Source organism: Alexandromys fortis, unplaced genomic scaffold, assembly GCF_014885135.2.
Source record: "Alexandromys fortis isolate MF-2015 unplaced genomic scaffold, M_Fortis_MF-2015_v1.1 scaffold_14, whole genome shotgun sequence".
Classification (NCBI taxonomy): domain Eukaryota; kingdom Metazoa; phylum Chordata; class Mammalia; order Rodentia; family Cricetidae; genus Alexandromys; species Alexandromys fortis.
The window spans coordinates 340,234-360,825 of NW_026067910.1; the positions used below are offsets into that span (position 1 = coordinate 340,234).

General features: G+C 40.3%; 1 protein-coding gene across 1 annotated transcript in view; it reads right to left on the reverse strand.

The window, feature by feature from the left end:
* Cdk19 (cyclin dependent kinase 19) overlaps window positions 1-20,592 on the reverse strand; it is a 136,995-nt gene that overhangs the window by 71,701 nt on the left and 44,702 nt on the right. The window contains exon 2 of the mRNA XM_050137963.1: window positions 11,083-11,158. Within this exon, the coding sequence (XP_049993920.1) occupies window positions 11,083-11,158 (76 nt within the window). The remainder of the gene's footprint in view (window positions 1-11,082; window positions 11,159-20,592) is intronic.

Here is a 20,592-nt window from a genome sequence, read left to right on the forward strand (position 1 = left end):
TGCTGCCAGGCTCATAGTCCACTACCTTTCTTACAGTCTAGGCCCACCAACAGCCTAGGTACCTCCCACAACCAACCAGCCTAGATTAATTAGTAATCAAGAAATCCCTACAGGTCAATCAGATAGAGAGGCTTCTTCCCAGGTGTGTCAAGTTGACAACCAAAATTAGCAATTGTGAGCTCATCCCTTCACAACTTGATACACAAGCACATCACTGCTAAACATCAACCCCTAAGCTTCCCTTTTACCCACTCCAGTGTCTGGAAATATAAAGGGAAAAAGAAGAATCACACATCAACAAGTACCTGGTGTTAAAGAGAAAAAAAAAAAAAAACACAAGTGACCATATGGACTCGCCTCAAGGATGCTGAGGGACACCAATATGTCTACTGCAGCCTTCTGAGTCTATAAGGCTAAGATTCTGCAGCTACAGAGTAACCTAATTGTGTCTGCAGTCTGAGATTAATCCAGTGGCTATATTTAGGACAAGCTGGCAGAGAGGCAAGCAGAACAGAACATTATTGCTAAAAGTTAGGCAAAAAAAAAAAAAAAAGATACTAAGGATTTAGACCGAGGCAACAGAAGCAAAAGTGAACCAACCAGGCTTGATGACAGCACTCAGAAGCTGAGACAGAAATAGTCATACAAGCTCAAGGGCACCCTGGGCTACAGTGAGAGTTGGAGGCGAGCCTGGGCTACATACTGAGACCTTTTTTCAAAAGCATTTTTTAAAGTAAAAATGGAACTGAAGTTGAAAAGCATTTTGAAATAAGATTAAGACATGCAAACTAAGGATAAATCTTGAACATGAAAGGGCTCATCTAACCTGAATGCAAAAGTAAAAGGTACTTAGGACCTTTGTTTCTGCATCTAAAGTCTAAAACTAACACAAAAATAGAAAATAAAACGCACACCACCACTCAGAATTATAAGTTACACAGTTAAGGGGCCAGCACCAACCAGAGGAGGCCTTGTCATGACCCTGTGAGCAGAAAGTGGGAGGACACCAAGAAAGGCTCTTCAGCCGATCCCTACCAGGTAAGGTCCACTGGAACTCAAGTATTGCTGTGGTTTTTTCTGATACATATTGAGTATGTGGAATCTGCTAAATGAACCGATTACTGAAGGATATTAAATACTAACTTCCTAAAATCTAATTTCTGCTAGCTTCAAAGGATTTCTTTGAATCTGATGCTTTGAAAACTCACACCGCATCAAGCAAAAAGACCCAAACTAAGAAACATGGAACTAGGTTTGCTTTTGAAATGCTGAAAACCTCAGAAGTCTGAGATAACAAAACACTAAATCAAATTTAGAGAAGAAAACTAGAGAAAACGCCAGATTAGTTATTAATACTTCTTAGAAAAAAAGTCAAATAATGAGAGGCATGTGTGTTCCTAAAGGCAGACGTTGGGAAGCAACTTCACCTGCACCCTTGTGCGTTAGACCTTCCCTCCTGACTCAACCTAGCCAAACCACACAAAATCCCAGGCAGCCAAGGAGCTGGGCAAACTCTCAAAGGAGCGAGCACTCAGGCGCGACTACCACAGTCTCAAGCACATCTGAGCACAGGCAACAAGCACCTTACACTAGACTTCCATTATTAAACTCGGGGTGCCTGAGGAGTTTGAGTGTGGCTGTTTAAGTAAATCTTTTTTTTTTTATTCTTAAAAAAATAAACTTGTACATAAGAATAAAACACAGAGAGTGGCAGTGGTGGTGCACACCTTTAATCCAGCACTCACCTCCGCACAGGGGCGGCACTCTTTTGAGTTCAAGGTCAGCTCAGTCTGTAGAGCAAGTTACAGAACAGCCAGGGCTACACAGGGAAACTGTCTCAAAAATCAAAAAGAAGAGAAAAAGGGAGGAGAGGGCAGGGGGAGGAGCAGGGGAGGAGGACGAAGAGACACGATAGGCTACCTATGAAATTAATGTAAAAATCTTTCATTAATTTTTGGTAATCTAACAATCCTTTCCTTTATCTCTTGAGAGATAAAGACTAAACTCCTAAACAACTACATTCTGTTGGCTTGGTTTTATAAATAAACTCAGAAAACACTTCTCTTTCTGCATCTAACTTGTAAAAAGATACAATGTTTGCCAAAAGAAACTGGTAGGATATTGCTATGGGAACCCATTTTAGTATCATTCTGAAATACCAGTAGCTTCAAAGAACAGTCAGTGACTCCATCTGAGAAAAAGATAATCCTAGTATTTCACAATGCAGCCAAGATAATCATGTTAGAATCATGAACAGTATTGCTTCACATATTCTTTCTTTACTTGGGAAACAAAGTATTAAGAGATATTTTATAAGATAACAGCAGTACATTAGCAAAGATACATTAATGCCAGTTGTTTGAGTAGTATATCAGATGCTCTGCCCAGGGACAAAGGACTAAAGACCTGTCTTCCAGCCCAGGGATGCTTCTGTATCCAGTCTCACACCAGAAGCAAAGGGGAGAGGAACTGATTACATAGTAACTATTAACAAGAAAGGTCTGGAAATGTCCCAGGCCTAATTTAAATACCCTGGTGGAGGGAAGAGGTGTCCAAGTCGGTATGCTGGTTAGTTTTATGTCAACTTGACACAAGACAGTCATTTGGAAAAGGGGAACCTCAATTGAGAATATGTCCCATCCAGACTGGCTGTGGGCAAGCCTGTGAATCATTTTCTTGATTGATGATTGATGTGGAAGGGCCCAGCTCACTGTGGGCATTCCCACCCTTGGTTTTGTGGTCCTGGGTACCATAAGAAAGCAAGCCAGTAAGCAGCACCACTCCATGGCCTCTACATCAGCTCCTGCCTCCAGATTCCTGCCCTGCTAGAGTTCCAATCCTGATTGCCTTTAATGATAGACTGTGACAGAAGTGTAAACCAAATAAACCCTTTCTTCCCAAGTTTTTTTTTCTTGTTGTGGTTTTTTACTTTGTTTAGTTTTTGTTGTTGTTGCTATTGTTGTTTTTTTTTTTTTTTTGGTTTTCTTTTTTTGTTTTTTTGTTTTTTTGTTTGTTTTTTGGAGACAAGTTTTCTCTGTGTAACAGAGCCCTGGCTGTCCCAGAACTCACTCTGTAGACCAAGCTCACCTCAAACTCAAGAGATCCACCTGCCTCTGCCTCCTGAGTGCTGGGTTTAAAGGCATGTGCCACCACTGCCTGGCAAAACAAACAAAAACTATTTAAAATAAAAAAGAAATCGGAGCTTTCAAAAAGTAGAAGCATTAATATCTAATAAGAAAAAAATTCCATCGTAAACAATCAAGAAATCCACAATCGGGGTATTTTTTAACATACCACATCGGTAGTAATATTAAGTGTTTTCAAAGGAGTAAAGTAGTGGGACTGTTATATAGCACTGGTAAACTGTGAATTATACTGTATCACTGAGTAAAACAGTTTATCTAAAATGATATAGGTCTGTTACTCTTTACCTCTAGATCTTAAGCCTTGTGAAATATATTGTGTGTGTGCGTGCACACCTGCACGCGTGTGTGTGTGTGTTTGAGTCACTGTTCATCAGTGTTGTAACAAAATAATTTATGTACTACTTAATATTAATTTGTGAGTATCACAGTTCAATAGAAGATTATGAAAAAAATGCAAATTTTACCAAAATTCTTATATTGAATTTAAACATCTGTAAAAGCTTATTTTTATACTACAAATAGTTTGATCCTATAATTGATTCTTAAATTTAGTTATTTTCTCTTATTATTTATGCACTTGTTCTCATAGTTTTCTTTCCATTTATTTTTTAAAAAAAGAAAACCCTTCTATATATAACTATAACTCTTCAGAACCTTGCAGTATATTCTTTGATCTATAGCAAAATTACTGCAATGAGTGGGCTTTTTTTCTCCATGTCTCAGCCTCACTCTGGAGTCTGAATAGCTTGTTCTTTGTGGCAAAGTTTATTTCAGAAGTATCTAGTAGTCTTTCTTTCTCATGGGATTATAGATTTGTCTGCTATAAACAAAAATAGATGTTCTTCCTAACTTAGATCCTAGCACTTGGGAGACAGAGGCAGGCGGATCTCTGAGATACCTATCCCATACAGTACCAAGTGTTCCAGGGTCTTCCACTCACTGCACATTGTCTAGCTATGGTCCCTGTATTGATTCCCATCTACTAAAGGAGAAAGCTTCTCTGAAGATGGCTGAGCAAAGACACTGATTTATGAATATCGCAGAATGTCATCAGGAATCATTTTGTTGGTGTGTTCCTTTAACAGAACAGTAGTGTTTGGTTTTCCCCTAGGTCCACGGCCTATATCTAGTCTCAGGTTCATAACCATCAGAGCAGTGTTAGGAATGGGTTCCATCTCATGGATTAGGCCTTAAAGTCAATCAGACAGTGGTTGGTTACTCCCACATGCCTTGTGTCACTAGTGCAGGGCGCACCCTGCAGGCAAGTCACTGCTGCAGACAGAAGGGTTTACAGCTGGGTTGGTGTTCACCTTTCTGCTTTGGTAGTGAGCAGAGTTCCCGTAAGGTGAACTCTAGTCTGGTCAGTAGGGGTGAAGGCCCTACGTAGGAACAAGCTCAACATCTCCATGTTCAATGAGTTGTGTAGGTGTCTTTTGGCCTACTTTTTCCACTGGATTAAAAGCATCTAACTTTATAGACCAGTAGGATGTCTCAGCAAGTAAATGTGCCCACACTGGGGAGTATTTGATAGCCTGGCCCTTTTATAGGAATCACAGACTTGGGATAAAGAGAAGTAGTTTTAGATAAATTGACAAATTAGTTCCATAGAAGTAAAGCACCTCTTATTGCAAGTTAAAGTACACTGTAATAAAACCAATGGCACCTTTCACATCCGAGGATTTTACTTGAAAAACCCACATATTATTCTTTTCTTAAATCATTTGCAGAATATAATATGTTCTATGCAAAACTTCAGAGATCAGTTATTGGGAATATACAAATTTTTAAACGAAACTAAAACTTAAGACATCAACTTCAAGTTCATCTAATGTCACAGAAGGGAGTAATTTTCTCTACATATGTTTAAATGTCTATTTTAATTATTACCAGCTTAACCTGCCATAACTCCAGAAGCCTATTTTAGCACGCTATCTTTTGTTCATACTGAGACAACAGCACATTGGGATGGGGTGTGTGCGTGTGTTGTGTGTATATGTGAAAAAGCCAATATACACTTTTAAGGTCATCTCAAATTAACTCTGCTTATTATTAGACAACAAAAATTTAAAAAAACATCGAAGTAAGTAACACTGGAAAAGGGTGCAGCAGCTCACCCGAATCTGAACATCCCTCTCGGTACTCCCTGCTCAGTGTGCTAAGAACAAAATGTACTTTATGATTTTCAGAAAGATAACAAAATAGGCAGCACTTAATATAAATTAACAAAGACACACAATATAAAAACTGACAAGGACAAAGAAGAATGCCATGAAGTATTAAAATATATTTAATTGGTAACATGATAGAATCATTGCATTGGAAAACCTCAGCGTTAAGAATCCTGGAGCTGGGGGTGTGATGCAGTGGGCGCCCACATGCTCACCATGCATTCCTGAGTTCAATGTCCAGCACAAAGAAAAACAGACACAGGGTAGAGTGGGGGTGATTTTTTAAAGCTGAACGAAAAAACACTCAAATGAACCCCACGCTGGCAACATCTCAAGACTGAAACCACAGGTAAATATGGGCTAATGTACCTGTTTTTTTAAATATAAGAAATATAAAGAACCTTGGCAGACATACGAGAAAGGCAGATCACCCACCACCCCCTCAAAAAATTATGTATCACTAAAATCTACAAGGTGTAGGATTTCCAATTAATTAAAACATTCTTCTAAGAAAAACAACAGAGTCAATCTTCTCGATGACCAGACCTGCTCAGTATGCCAAGAAGCTTATAAAACTGAAATTTATGCTTCGTGCTTTCGAAATGCAGTCTAATTCCTGTGGGTATCTGCTAACACCCGGTCTCATCCTGACTGCACTGTCCCAACGGGTTTCTGTGAGCACCTCTTATCAGCAGAAACACAAACAGAACAGAAAGTGAGGCTGTCTTTACGGCAGCGCTGGGGCTGGAGTAAATCCTTTCTCTTACCACACCTAAGTGTTCTATCATGTGCACTACTGTGTCACCACCTCACTGTGGACTTTCCCTGCTTAGGCTGCCTTGTCCACTGGTCTCTAGCTACATAACACGGCTACTTAGATGTGACACCCTGCCACCAGCTGCCTCCCAAGTCCCCTAGTTCACCCTATCTTCAAAGAACCAGCTCCAAGTTGCACGGCTTGGGTAAGACACATACTAGTTCTTCTTCCTGGTTGCCACAGAACCCCTGCATTTGTCTCATTTTTCCCAGTTATTCTTTCTTTTACACCCCAAGAACCTGAAAGAGCCTGCCTGTCACCATCACTAAATATGAAAAGATAAGACCCTGGTGCTTTAGGATTTTAAGTCAGTCCCACCACTTGGGAGGCTAAGGCAGGAGGATGAAAATTTACGGTCAATCTCAGCTACATACTGAGACCTTGTCTCAAGAGCAGCAGTACAGGACTTGAATCCACGATGCATATCCTGCTACAGCTGGAGCTGAGCAGCAGAATGGCTAAGCACAAAGATCAATGAACATGCACTTACAAGTAAGAGAATGTGCTTCCCCATAGCACAATGATAAGCAGATAAGAGCTCCCCTCCAGAGAGCCTAACCCAGGCACCTGAGTGACTGACGGGTTTTCAGAGAATAGACTGTGGCCCCAGCACCATTTATTTCAACATTTTCTGAGGAAAAGGGTACTCCAGGTTTCAAAAACTCAAAAGACTTTAATAAGCATAAAAAATTTTGCTTCACAAAGTATCACAAAAAGGAGTGCCCAGTATTTACCAACTGGTATAGCTGGGGGAGACAAGTGTATGTTCTGTTGTGACAGACTGTCCAAATATCTTAGTATTCAAAGACAATACCAAGTACTGAACTTCTAAAAGGAGTATGTATGTGCTCGGCATGGTGGGGAACACCTGTAATTCAGCACCTGAGAGGAAGCAGACCAACTGCCTCAAATTCAAAGCCAACCCAGTGGCAAGTGTCAGGCAAGTTACACAGCTAGAATCTATCTATTTCAATAAACAAACAAACAAAGAAGTATTTAGCAGACTTCTGTTAAAGATATCAATAATGTATCTTCCTACAATACTAGCAGAGTCAACCTCCTGGAAATGAGAGTTCACTGTTTTAAGTCCCTGCCCCTTCATTTCCCTCCACAATGGACTGTACTTTGAATTGTGACCTAAAAAATAAACCCTTTATAACATAAAAATGAAGCTGACCACAAGAAGAAAATAAAAAAGGCTGGGCATAGTAGTGCACACTTTTAACCCTAGCACTATGGAGGTAGAGGAACATGGATCTCTAAGCCTTTTCTCTGTATGAGTTCCAGGCCAACCAAGGCTACACACAAAGAGACCCTGTCTCGAAAGAAAAGAAAAATCCTCATCTCTATAGGTACCTAAACATAGGTAAAATAGATCCCAGCATTATCAGCTTGTTCAAGACAAGCAGGAGGCATGATGGAGTCTACACAACCCCAAATCTATTTGAATCCGGAACCCAAGTTCTTTCCCACCTTACAATGAAATCCAAGGAATATATCTTTAGTTTTGTTTGTGGTTTTCCCTCATTTTAATGTCTTATTTTGAAAGTCAACTGCCTCCAAGTCTGACAATCTGAGTTTAATCCCTGAACCCACACAGTGGGAAGAAAAACTGACATGTACAGGTTGCCCTCTGACCTCCACAAACATGGCATGACTGCCAAGTATGCACACACAAACAAGTACTTGTGATCCCTGAACCCCACTCCCATGGGGAGAGTAGAGATGGGCGTGTGAGTCCAAAAGCTCATGGGCTGGCCACTCTGGGGTGTGTAGTGCAGCAACTAAAGACTGCCTCCACAAAGTGAAACAAGAACCAATTCCTGGAAGTAGTTCTCTGGCCACCGTGTGTGTGTGTGTGTGTGTGTGTGTGTGTGTGTGTGTGTGTGTGTGTGCGCGCGCACGCGCATGCATGCCTACATGTACACATTCTCTGCAAATAAATAATAACAGATAAATGGTCATCCAGGATCACTGTTCAAATTAATTGAATTAAAGCTTCCAGTTTAAGGCGTGAAGAGATGGATCAGTCGGTGAAGTGCTTCTATGCAAACAGGAGGACCTAACATCAGCATACATAACAGCCAAGCAGGCTGCACACACCTGTACTCCCTGTGCACGGCCACAGATGGGGGGGACTTCTGAGACTTGCTAGCTAGTCTAGCCAGACGAGCAAACTTCAGATTAAAGAAGAAACTATGCCTCAACAAGTAAGATGTCAGACGGTGAAAGTGGAAGGGCTAGATAAGGGAGGAACTGCGTGTATGCTCAAAACACACTATAAATTCCCAAAGATTTAAAAAAAATGTTATTTAAAATTAAAAAACAGGTGGAAAACAATTAGGAAAGATATTTGACAGCCACCACTGGCCTCCACATGCACATGTACACACAAGCACTTGTATAAGGCATGCACAGATATAAATGGATACATACAAACACACATAGAAACATAGTAAATTTTATACTTTAATATAGAAGATATTTTGCTTGTTTGAGAAAAAGTCTCACTATGCATGTAGCTTTGTCTGGCCTAGAACTCCAATGCAGACCAGGCTGGCCTCAAACTCAGGGACCCCAGGGTGTGGTGCACATCTATGACAAGGCAGAGGCAGGTGGATCTCTGTGAGTTCCAGGTCAGCCAGGGCTACAAAGGGAAACCCTGTCTCAAAAAAACAAGGAAAAAAAAGAAGAAAACATCCAAAAGTAGAGATTCTGTTCAAAATAAAGCACATAAAATTTCTTTAGTTCTGCTCTAAAAACCATGTAAATTTTTTATGAAAAAATCACCATAGAACATCCTGTTAAAAAATATCTTCTAAAAAAGTGGTCAGCTTTTAGAGGTTTTCACAGAAATCTAATCCATTCACAGGAAGGGTAAAATTCTGAGTTATAGTCCTTGTTCCACAAATCTATACTTTCACAAGATTGGACATAGAGTTGAGGGATATCTAGGCTCACTGAAACATAAAATGATACAATAAAATAATTCCAACAAGACAGTTCTCTACTTTTTATTTTTTAAGATGCATTTATTTATTATATATACAACATTCTGCCTCCATGTATGCTTAATACCAGAAGAGGATGAACTCAGGACCTCTGGAAGAGCAGCCAGTGCTTTTAACCTCTGAGCCATCTCTCCAGCACCTTCTCTACTTTTTTATAGTTAATAAAAACTTTATTTATAAAACTCTTAAAATTATTGTCTAATGCCATGCACTTCTCCACTTTTAACATATGAAATTTAACCCATAATGTTAATTCTATAGAGATAAATTAGGAGAATTTAAACAGCTTTATTCATGGATATTTCAAAGCTTGTATCAGAGTTAATTACCAGCTAATATGCATTCAACCAATTCCGTTTCATAATTTGAAAAAAAAAAAAAAACAAAGGCTTGTCCATCTATACTAAAGTTATAAGCATTCCACTGAACTTTATAAATGGCCGGCTGGCCTAGTCGGAGAGCAACAGCGAAAACAAGCAGAGGCAAGTCCTTCACTGGCCACTCCATTCCTGCCTACCTACTGCACAGTGAGTACAAAAGATGACAGTGACAGTTCCTAACAGCTGATCTCCCTGTCACCCTGGGAACACCAGAGCTGGAATGTGGATGGACACATAGATTTGGAAATAGCCAAGCAGAAGTCGCTGAGGAAGTATGACTTCTCAGCACTGCAGGCCAGAACTGAGAGAGGCAGCAAGCAGACAAGCCAGTATTAGTGCTGGAAATTCAGTGGTTGGTATATGAGGTGCTGGGTTCAATTCTCAGCACTGGGGAGAGGCGGCTTCTTGGCCTCTCTCTGCTCTCTGGCAATAACACAAATGAGGTTTTTGTTTTCTGTGTTTATGTATGTGATATGTGTGCATGTATGGCCACATGTGTGGACATCAGTGTCTTCCTAGATTGTACTCCACTTTACTTACTGAGGTAGGGGTTCGCCCCTGATCCCAGAGCACTTTGATTCACTGAGTCTGGCTAGCCGTTTTGCTCTGGGGAACCTCCCTCTCTGCCTCAGAAACACAAAAATGCAGTCAGGCCACCCAGCTTTACTGGGTATTAGGGACAAAGTCGGTCTTCAGACTTGTGCAGCAAGCACTTTCCCGAGCCATCATCCCAGTGCTAAATAAACTGAATGTTTAAGTGCTTCAGCCACAACTCAAAACTTTAAATCCTAATGCCCAAACTGAAGCCACTACTTCTTGGGCCCTCTGTGAGGTGGGAGGTGATTAAGTCAGATAGCAAACAAAGCCTTGTGAGGGGCTGGAGAGATGGCTCGGTGGTTAAGAGCCTTGCCTGCACTTCCAAAGGTCCTGAGTTCAATTCCCAGAAACCACATAATGGCTCACAACCATCTGTAATAAGGTCTGGTGCCCTCTTCTGGCCTCAGGCATACACACAGATAGACTATTGTATACATAACAAATAAATAAATAAAAATTTAAAAAAAATAAAAATAAAAGCCTTGTGAATGTTCCCTTCTAAAAGGGGGAGGTTCCCTGCATCCTTTCAACCACACAGTGCCTGTTACTCTAGTTCAAGGATCTGACACCCTCTTAACCCCTTGGGCACTAGCACACATATGGTACACATAAGCTCATATAGTCATGCATGCATACAAACGAATAAGTAAAATCTCTTATTTTTAAAAAGGAAATATTAGACTTAAAATTACAGAAAAATAACCGATAATTATTCACTAACGCAATTATGTTATTCACTATCTCTAAATTATAAATATCAAATCATCAAGAAAATGTTCAAACGTGACTTTCAAATGATTTTGTTACAGATTTTCCCATTTTATATAAAATATCCTAAAATTAAATCTGTGAAATTACCACTTACTATACAATTAAGTAATACATTATTGCATATTTTATATTAATTTATTTGAAAATAAGCTTCAATATTGGTAACAAAATAAACCATCTTTATCTACTTACTGCAATCTCTCTACAAGCTGACATGGATATCCCTGTGCCTTCGATCTGCTTCAGTGCATATTCTTTTTCATCTTTTCTGCGTGTGAAAAAGAAACAAAACAGCTTTATTTTTCCATATATTACTTTTAGATTTAAAATTATAATTATAAAAATAATGGAAACGTATTTAGTCTCTCAATGACATGTAAACATTTTCAGTATGCAATGCACTGCTTATTATTTTTGATAATACTTCTACTACAGGAATATGAAATACCAAAAATATTCATGTTTTAAGGAAAAACCAGACAGAGCTAAAACATGAAATGCAAAATGAACAGAATATTAAACAGCTCTAGTTCAAAGAGTAAACAAGGATAAATATAAACTCAAACATATTGTAAGATGACTGTCACTCCTCTCTTAATTATCTGCAGTCTACAGAAGCATTCTGTTATAAACCATCACTAAAAAATAACCAACAGATAAAAACTACCAGACTCACTTAATTGGCCCCAAATTCCAAGGCGCCAAGCAAAAGTCTTTTAAGATTTCAAAACTTCGCACCAACATCACTTTCTCCAAACACTCCTAGAGAAATGCAGTAGTTAAGCATGGGTTTGAAAACAAGCAAAGGTAGCCAGGCAGTGCTGGCACACACCTTTAGCCCCAGTGCACAAGAAACAGACATTTCTGTGAGTTTGAGGCCAGGCTGGTCTACAGAGTAAGTTCCAGGATAGTCAAGCTACACAGAGAAACGTGAAAAGCCTGAAAACAAAAAACAAACAAAAAAACAGCACCAAGCAATGGAGACAGGATTAGGAATATAGGGAAGCCTAACAGTTACCAGGGTTTTAACTAATACAGTATAGTGTTTCAATAACAGAGGCGGGAAATCAGATGAGTGGCTACTTTAATAGTTAATATCCTCAGTGTACAGACACCAGAGCAGCCACAAGACGGTCCCAGCTGACGGTCATAACTGTGATTTGATTTTCTGGTAAACACAAATCATGTCATGGCTTGTTCTAATAACAGGGACATGATCTATGACCCTCCAACTTCTGTCTTTTGGTTACCAGCCAAGACATCTTAGGTCTGATCCTGAGCAACAGAATAAAATGAGAGGTTAACAGTACTGTTTACTTCTGAGAAGCAAAGGGAAATTAGAAACACACAATAAAAAGGAAAGCTTTTACATTTTATGTACAACTGCAATGTTGAAGGTTTGATTTTCACTATGTACAGCTATATTTAATAAAAAGAATAAAAATAAGTATTTCCACTAAAAAATCAATAGACAACAATGGTTCTGTACATTTTCCTATTAGTCATGCATGACTGCATAATGAAATTTCAACCAATGATAAAATCACACATACTGGTGGTCCCATAACACAATGAAGCTGACAACTTCCTATTATACCACAGCAGCACAGCAGAGCACAGCACTCAAGGCAAAATCTATCAGATATTTGCAAATATTTAATATCCAGACCAGCAGTTCTCAACCTGTGGAGTACTCACAGGGGTCACCTGAGACCATCAAAACAGATATTCACATTATTATTACATTATATTTACATTATAACAGTAGCAAAATTATAGTCATGAAGTAGTAACAAAATAATTTTATAGTTGGGGGTCACCACAACAGCAGGAACTATATTAAAGGGTCACGGCAGCCAGGTATGGCGACGCACACCTTTAATTCCGTCACTCAGAAGGCAGACAGATCTCTGTGAGTTCTAGGACAACCAGATTACACTGAGAAACCCTGTCTCAAAAAAAACAAACAAAAAAGTCTTCGGAGCGACAGGCAGTGGTGGCGCACGCCTTTAATCCCAACACTTGGGAGGCAGAGGCAGGCGGATCTCTGTGAGTTCGAGACCAGCCTGGTCTACAAGAGCTAGTTCCAGGACAGGCTCCAAAGCTAAAGAGAAACCCTGTCTCGAAAAACCAAAAAAAAAAAAAAAAAAAAAAAGTCTTTGGAGGGCAGGAGCTATTACAGCACAGTGGTAGATCTCCTGACTTCCACTAGAATGTCCTAGGTTCAATCCCTGACACTGACAAAATGAAAAGGAGGGGAACTGGTAAACTTTAGCTGGACAGTGGTCACATACACCTTTAATCTCACTCTTGGAAGGCAGAGGCAGGTGGAACTCTGTGGATTCAAAACCAGTCTGATCTACAGATCGACTTCCAGGACAGTCAGGGCTATACAGAGAAACCCTGTCTCAAAAAACCAAAACCTATCTATACAGCCACAGCATTAGGAAGACCAGGAGCCTCTGTATTAGAGGCACATGATGTACATGACATGATGGTTTTATTAAAGGACAACAACAAAGAACTGGCACATTTGTCATACTTAACTATTTCTCATTTTTCCCATTCTATATCTAATAGTAAACAAAAGAGTTTAGATGTTATTTATAATGTACCTTTTAACATACCATTGTGATCTGGGGATGTAGCTCAGTGGTAGTGTGTTTGCCTAGCATGCCAAAGGCCCTAGGGTTAATCTCTACCACAGATAGATGGATGAATGGATGGGTGGGTGGGCGGATGAACGGATGGAAGGACAGACAGATGGAAACAACAGAAATAGGAAAGATAAAGTTCTTTTGAATATTTTCTTAATTACCTACTTTGGGTAAATAAATGAATTATAAATGCTTTCCTCCCATAAATGAATGAATAAATAAATAGATTAATAATAAAATGTCTAAGTATTTTATTTATTTTTCCATTATATGCCAATCAGGATAATTAAGCATCTTTTATTTTATTTTCATTTTTTAAAAAAATGGCTCCCCTAGAATCACCTGGGAAGAGGAAAGCACAACTGAGAAACTGGCCTATGGGCAGGTCAGTGGGACGTTTTCTTGATCAATGACTGGTGTGAGAGGGCCCAGCCCACTCATGCAGAGGCACCCTTCGGCAGGTGATTCTGAGTTGTGTAGGAAAGCAAGCTAAGCCAAGCCATGGAGAACAAGCCAGTAAGTAGCACTCCTCTCTGCTTTTGTTTCTGCTTCCAGAATCCTGTTCAACTTCCGTCAGTGGTAGGAATGAAATAAAACCTCTCTCCCAAGTTGTTTTTGGTCAGTGCTTTATCACAGCCTGCTGTGGGACAATGGTTTGTACCCTGTCAATTGTATTTTAATAAAACACTGATTGGCCAGTAGCCAGGCAGGAAGTAGAGGCAGGGCAACAAGAACAGGAGAATTCTGGGAAAAGGAAAAAGCTTGGTCGGCAGTCGTGACCCAGCCACAGAAGAAGTAAGATGTGTCTGCCTTGCTGAATAAGGTATCACGAGCCATGTGGCTAACATAGACAAGAATGATGGGCTAATATAAGTTATAAGAGTTAGTAAGAAGCCTGAGCTAATAGACCAATCAGTTTATAACTAATGTAGACCTCTGTGTGATTTCTTTGGACTTAACAATTGCGGGAACTGAGCAGGACAGAAACCCCAACAACAAAGCCATGGAAAGCGATGAAGAACTATGGATTATTAGAAAAATATACAGATTATAGTACTATTAAGTATGTATATATATATATAAATGTACACTTGAGAGTATACAAAAATTAAAAGCACATGTTAAGATGCAAGAATCAAGCTACTTAATGGTACTGGTAATATAATGGATTTAAGTTAGCATGGAGGGGGATCCAAAATAATCTGATACTCCAAAAACAACTGCCTATTTAATAATCTTTGGTATTTTCAACATGATTAACTTAGGCAGATGACGGGAGCAGTTAGGACAGGATCTTACTATGTAGCTCTGACTGGTCTGAAGCTCTAGTCTGGTATTTAGATAGACCAGGCTAGCCTTGAACTCTGAGATCTGCCTGCCTCTGTCTCCTGAGTGCTGAGATGAAAGACCTGTGCCCCCATACCAGGTTCATTAGACATGTTTTAGAGAGCAAACACAAACATCAGGAAAAGCTTTTACGATCCTTTTCCTCTTTCTTCCCGGTTTCCTGGCTTCTCAGACCATTCATTACCACTAAAGAGCACAAGCAGGTGACCGAGAGCAGATAAAGCTAGAAACCACCTCCTACCTTGAGGTAGGAGCAGCTGATGCATGGAGCCCAGGGCGCTTGGGATACTGAGACAAATACTCACAATGCACATGTTCCGTGTCTAGTATTCATATAACTACCAGCTATCTGCTGCTGAATATTTAAAGTTATCAATTCTTAAAATTATAAAAAGCTTTTTGACAAATTATCCATATTCAATCACAACTTCCTTTTCACTGAACTCTCTCAACTCCCAGTTCTCCTACATGAGAAACTCATGGAGTTGCAGTTTTATTTTTAATACTGTAAAGAATATTACACAATCTGGATAGGTTATTGTTGCTATGGAAACTTTAAGATTTTTTTGCAGTAAGTCAAAAAGTGCAAAATTAACACATCACATTAATAGTTTTTTAATTTCATATCCAGGCTGTCAAAGGAATTTGAAAGCTTGAGAACAGACTAAAGCATAGGCCCTACCATAAATTATATGGATAGAAACAAGGAACAAACCTAGTAATTATTTCACTCAAAAAGTTTAAATATAACTTTCATATGCTAAATTAATAAGACCCTGGAAAACCTTTAATTTTAAGATTCAAAGTTTTAAAATTGAGAGGGAATGGTGTGTGTGTGTATGTGTGTGTGTGTGTGTCTATGTGTGTGTATGTGTGTGTATGTGTATGTGTGTGTATGTGTGTATGTATGTGTGTATGTGTGTATGTATGTATATGTGTATGTGTGTGTGTGTATGTGTATGTATGTGTATGTGTGTATGTGTGTATGTATGTGTGTGTATCTGTGTGTATGTATGTGNTGTGTGTGTGTGTGTGTATGTTTGTGTATGTGTGTGTATGTATGTGTGTGTATGTGTGTATGTGTGTGCCCTCTTCTGGCCTACAGGCATACACACAGACAGAACATTGTATACATAATAAATAAATAAATTTAAAATAAAATAAAATTTAAATTAAAAAAAAAAAAAGACTGCTGTCATCTATGCTGTGTCCCCTTCCTGGAACCCCTCCAAGCGGCAGCAGAACAAGCCAAGAACAGGAAGGCACTGTGAGACTGGGGCTACAGTTCTGGCTGAAAAGGACCTACCTTGTTGTAAGGGAAAGGAAAACAGAACTCCGGTGTGGAAGCACACTCCTATAACCCGGCCCTGGGGAGGCAGAGGCAGGCAGCTTCTTAGGGCTTGCTGGCCTACTTGGGAGTTCCCGGCCACTGAGACTGTCTCAAAAGAACAAAAAGGTGGAAGATGCCTGAAGAACAACGTCTAAGGCTATCTTCTGACCCAAACACACGTGCCCCTACACACATACACCCACAATAAGTGGGAGTAGACCTTTCTAAAGTGCTAATGCTGTCTGTACAAGTATATTGCACACACCTGTACAGGTTCAGGAAGAGACCCTGTCTCAAAGAAACTGGCAGAGAATGACACAATAGGGCGCCTGACCGTCTTCTGCTCTCCAAATGCACACAATGTACTCAGACAAACGTGCATTTATACACATGTTCAGACAAATAAATCTTTTTAAAAACCTTTGCAATAAAAATAAACCTTCAAATAAAGATTAAAATCTATTTTATTTCTGATGAAAACAGAGAAGTCCTATTATTGTACACCATACTTTGACCTTCAGCACTACGCCATACTCTAGAGAAGAACAAAATTGGGACACTGACTACCCCAGATATCACAGCCCATCTTGTGTCACCCTGAGTAAGAGGTAACTAAAAACAAGAAACCCCTGTGCTCCTTGCCCTCAGGACATACACAAGGAAGGCCCCACAGAATGCAAGGGACGTCTGGAGCTGAAGGTCACTCAGGTCATCCCTCTACGGGAGGAGTTCCCAGAGCAGAAAAGAGTTTGCTGGGGAATCCAGGCAAACAGACAGCATGAAACAATACATGATCAGAAGGATGACTCAGAACCAGGTGTGCAATGACAGCAAAGAATGAGGTTGGAAAAAAAAGGCTGTATTTCTAAGAACAGAGAAGATGGCTTCACAGATTACTGCTCAGAGAGCTAATTGTGATGGCTACAGAAGGGGAAAAATGGTGGCAGAGCACACTTGGTAGGCTGCATCAAGCACCAAGGTAAGAAAAGACGAAGGAGTACATGGGAAGAAATGACAGATTAAAAGACATTTCTAAGCCGAGCATGGTGGCTCACACCTTCAATTCCAGCACTCAAGAAGCAAAGGCAGGTGGATTTCTGTGGGTTCATGGCCAGCCTGGTCTCCATGGAGAGTTCTAGATGAGCCAGGGCTACACACAAAACCCTGTCTCCAAAAATTAGGTGAATAAAATAAACGTGAAAAATAAGCACATTTCTGAGTCAAAACTGACAATTTTTAATCAACTTGTCTGTGTACGTGACGGGAAAGATGGCTGGGAGTAAGTAAGGCCACTACCTTGTCTGACTAGGAACAGCAATACCACCCCCCAGGGAAACAATGACTCAACCTAAACTGAGACCTGGAGATAAACTTTCATTCCAAACACAATGACAATTACCTACAAAAGTTTATTGCATTGGTCTGTCAATTTGACACAAACTAGAGTCATCTGGAAAGAGGAAGCCTCAACTGAGAAAATACCTCCACCAGACTGGTCTGCAGGCAAGTCTAGGGCATTTTCTTAATTAGTGATTGATGGTGGAGCCCCCCACCACTGTGGGTAGGGGCCACCTCTGGGCAGTTAGTCCTGAGTCGTATTAGAAAGCAGCTGAGCAAGCCATGGAGAGCAAACCAAAAAACATCATTCCTCCATGGTCTCTAGTTTCTGCCTCAAGTCCGTGCCCTGGCTTCCTTGGTGATGGACTGTAACTGTTAAGATGAAATAAACACTTTCTTCTCCAAGTCACTGTTGGTCATGGATTTTATTACAGCAACAGAAAACAAAGTAGGACATTTATGTTATAGGAAGGACTAGATAAGACTGAAGCATGTAAAACTTTCTGCAGGGAAACTGTGAGGTGAAAACAGACTGTTAGCTCTGATCTCCACCTAGACATGAAGAGACCAGGGCGGCATCTAAGGGCAGCTCTGACACCACGTCCTTCTACTCTCAAGAGCAATCCTCTTCATAGCATGGGGTGAGAGTAAGACTAGGAAATAAACACTTGGGAATCATTTTGGAGGACTGGCAGTCCCAAGTGAATATTTAAAAAAAAAAAAAAAAAAGGACAGGTGAAGGGTGAGGCTGAAATGAGTCTTCTAGGGGAGAGCAGATAGTCTGGCTTGGGCTTTTTGAGATCCTGTCCTGCTATGCTGCACAGGCTGCCCTCAAGTCCAACTTTGAAGTCCCGATTGAGCTTACCCAATGGTAATCCAGCTGCTGGGATTTTAAGCATCATTACCACGCATGGCTAAAACTGAGGATGGAGTGAGGAGGGATGAATAAACTAAGACTAAAAACAAAACTGAGATCGGATTAGAGCTAACGCTTAATAAACCTGAGCCTGTGGACTTGGTACTGCCGTCCTAGAAGAAGTACATGGGTAAGGAGGTCAGTTCTGAAGGACTCAAAAAAGAGGAAAAGCCAGGAGAACAGAGAGACAAAACTGTTTGTGAAGACACACTTGCCTCTGACATCCCAGAGAAAACAAGTCTAGAGATTCATCCTGTAAGTTTGCTTTTCCAAATCTTAATAGAATTCAAATGATACCATTATCAAAAGTTGGGAATCTAAGATTATGGCGTTATAAGACATTCGTTCTTCAAACTCTGTGACACCTTAATCTTGCCAATATTTCTTTTACTTCTAAGAAGATGCTGGAATACATCAACATATGTCCTTTCCTTTAATATGTGACAATTTGATTTTGCAGGCCAGAAAGCTTAATGTACCTGTGGTAGTTTGAATGTAATTGTCCCCTATAAGCTCATAGGCAGTTGCACTACCGGGAAATGTGGCCTTGTTTAGAGTAAGTGTGGTCTTGTGGAGGCGAGCTCTGAGGCCTCATTTGTGCTCAAGCCACGCCCAGTGAAAGTTCACTCCCTGCTGCCTTAGGATCAAGTTGTATGGACTCTCAGATCCAGTACCATGTCTGTCTGCACACTGTCTTGCTTCCCACCCGGACAATACTAGACTAAACCTCTAAACTTGCAAACAACCACAATTAAATGTTTTCCTTTGTAAGAGTTGCTGTGGTCATGGTGTCTCTTCACAACAATAGAAACCCCAATTAAAACAGTCACACACACAAGAAAAAAGCAACAGAGACTAAGTATCTGGAATAATAGGAACCAAAAGTTAGCTTCCTGTTATTATCACTCTGAATTACTCAGTGAATCCAATATTCACCCATCACAGTAGTGATAATTTCTTTGGAACTACTGTTGTTATTATGTAACAGCACGTTGTTTTCCAGTACTGACCGAACTGAGACCCTTGCCAAGAGAACACACTACTGTTGATCTACATCCTGAGGCCTCTATACTGAGACAGGGTCTTGTTAGGTAGCCAGCTTAAGCAGGCCTTGACCTTGAATCCTTGGGCCCCCATGTCCTGATAGCTTGTGTTACAGGCATGGGACAGATAAAAAGTTAAAATTTTTATCATTACTTCTTTCAAAGCAAGTAAGAAAAAATAAATTAATAAATGATAGTGACATCCATCTCTATTGTCTAGCCCCACAACTCTATCTGACCCTCCCTTCCACCCACCCCATCCAACTGTCAGATCTAACCTAGGTCCCATATCCAGTCTCTATGCCCCTCTGGCCACCCTTGCCTGTGCCACAACCAATATCTAGACTTCTGCCAAGATCAACCCTTCCTATCCCCTAAATCACAGGCCTCTCCTATGCCACATCCCACCCTTTCCACCAGCCAGACCTGCCCTCACATTCTAGGACTGAACCAGCAGGCACACCCTATACACCAGCCTAGCCCCCTCTGTCCACCTGACTGCATTCCTCCTAAGCCATTTCCAACCTCCAGGCCAACCCACCTGCACATACTACAATTTAGAACAAAAGAAGTCCACATGCCCAGATCTCAACACAAAAATACTAAAAATATGAAAGAGCAAACCAGTATCTTCTCTCAAAACACTATCAGGCTACAGAGATGTTTGCCAGTGACTATCAGCTAGATGAATGCCAGGACCAGAATTTCAAAGAGCAATCAAACTTCAAAGAATTTATGGAGTTTAAACACACACACACACACACACACACACACACACTCAGTGAAATTAAAGCCAAAGAATTTAAAGAGAATAAAGACTTCAGTGATGCTTAAGAAAACACAAATGCAAACCCAAGTCTGGGCATAAATATACATACATAGTTAGAATGAAATTTCCACATCTGGACTGACAATGCTCCTTCCAAGAGTCAAAGACACCTTTAAAAAAATCCAACACTAAGCCGGGCGATGGGGGCGCACGCCTTTAATCCCAGCACTCGGGAGGCAGAGGCAGGCGGATCTCTGTGAGTTTGAGACCAGCCTGGTCTACAGAGCTAGTTCCAGGACAGG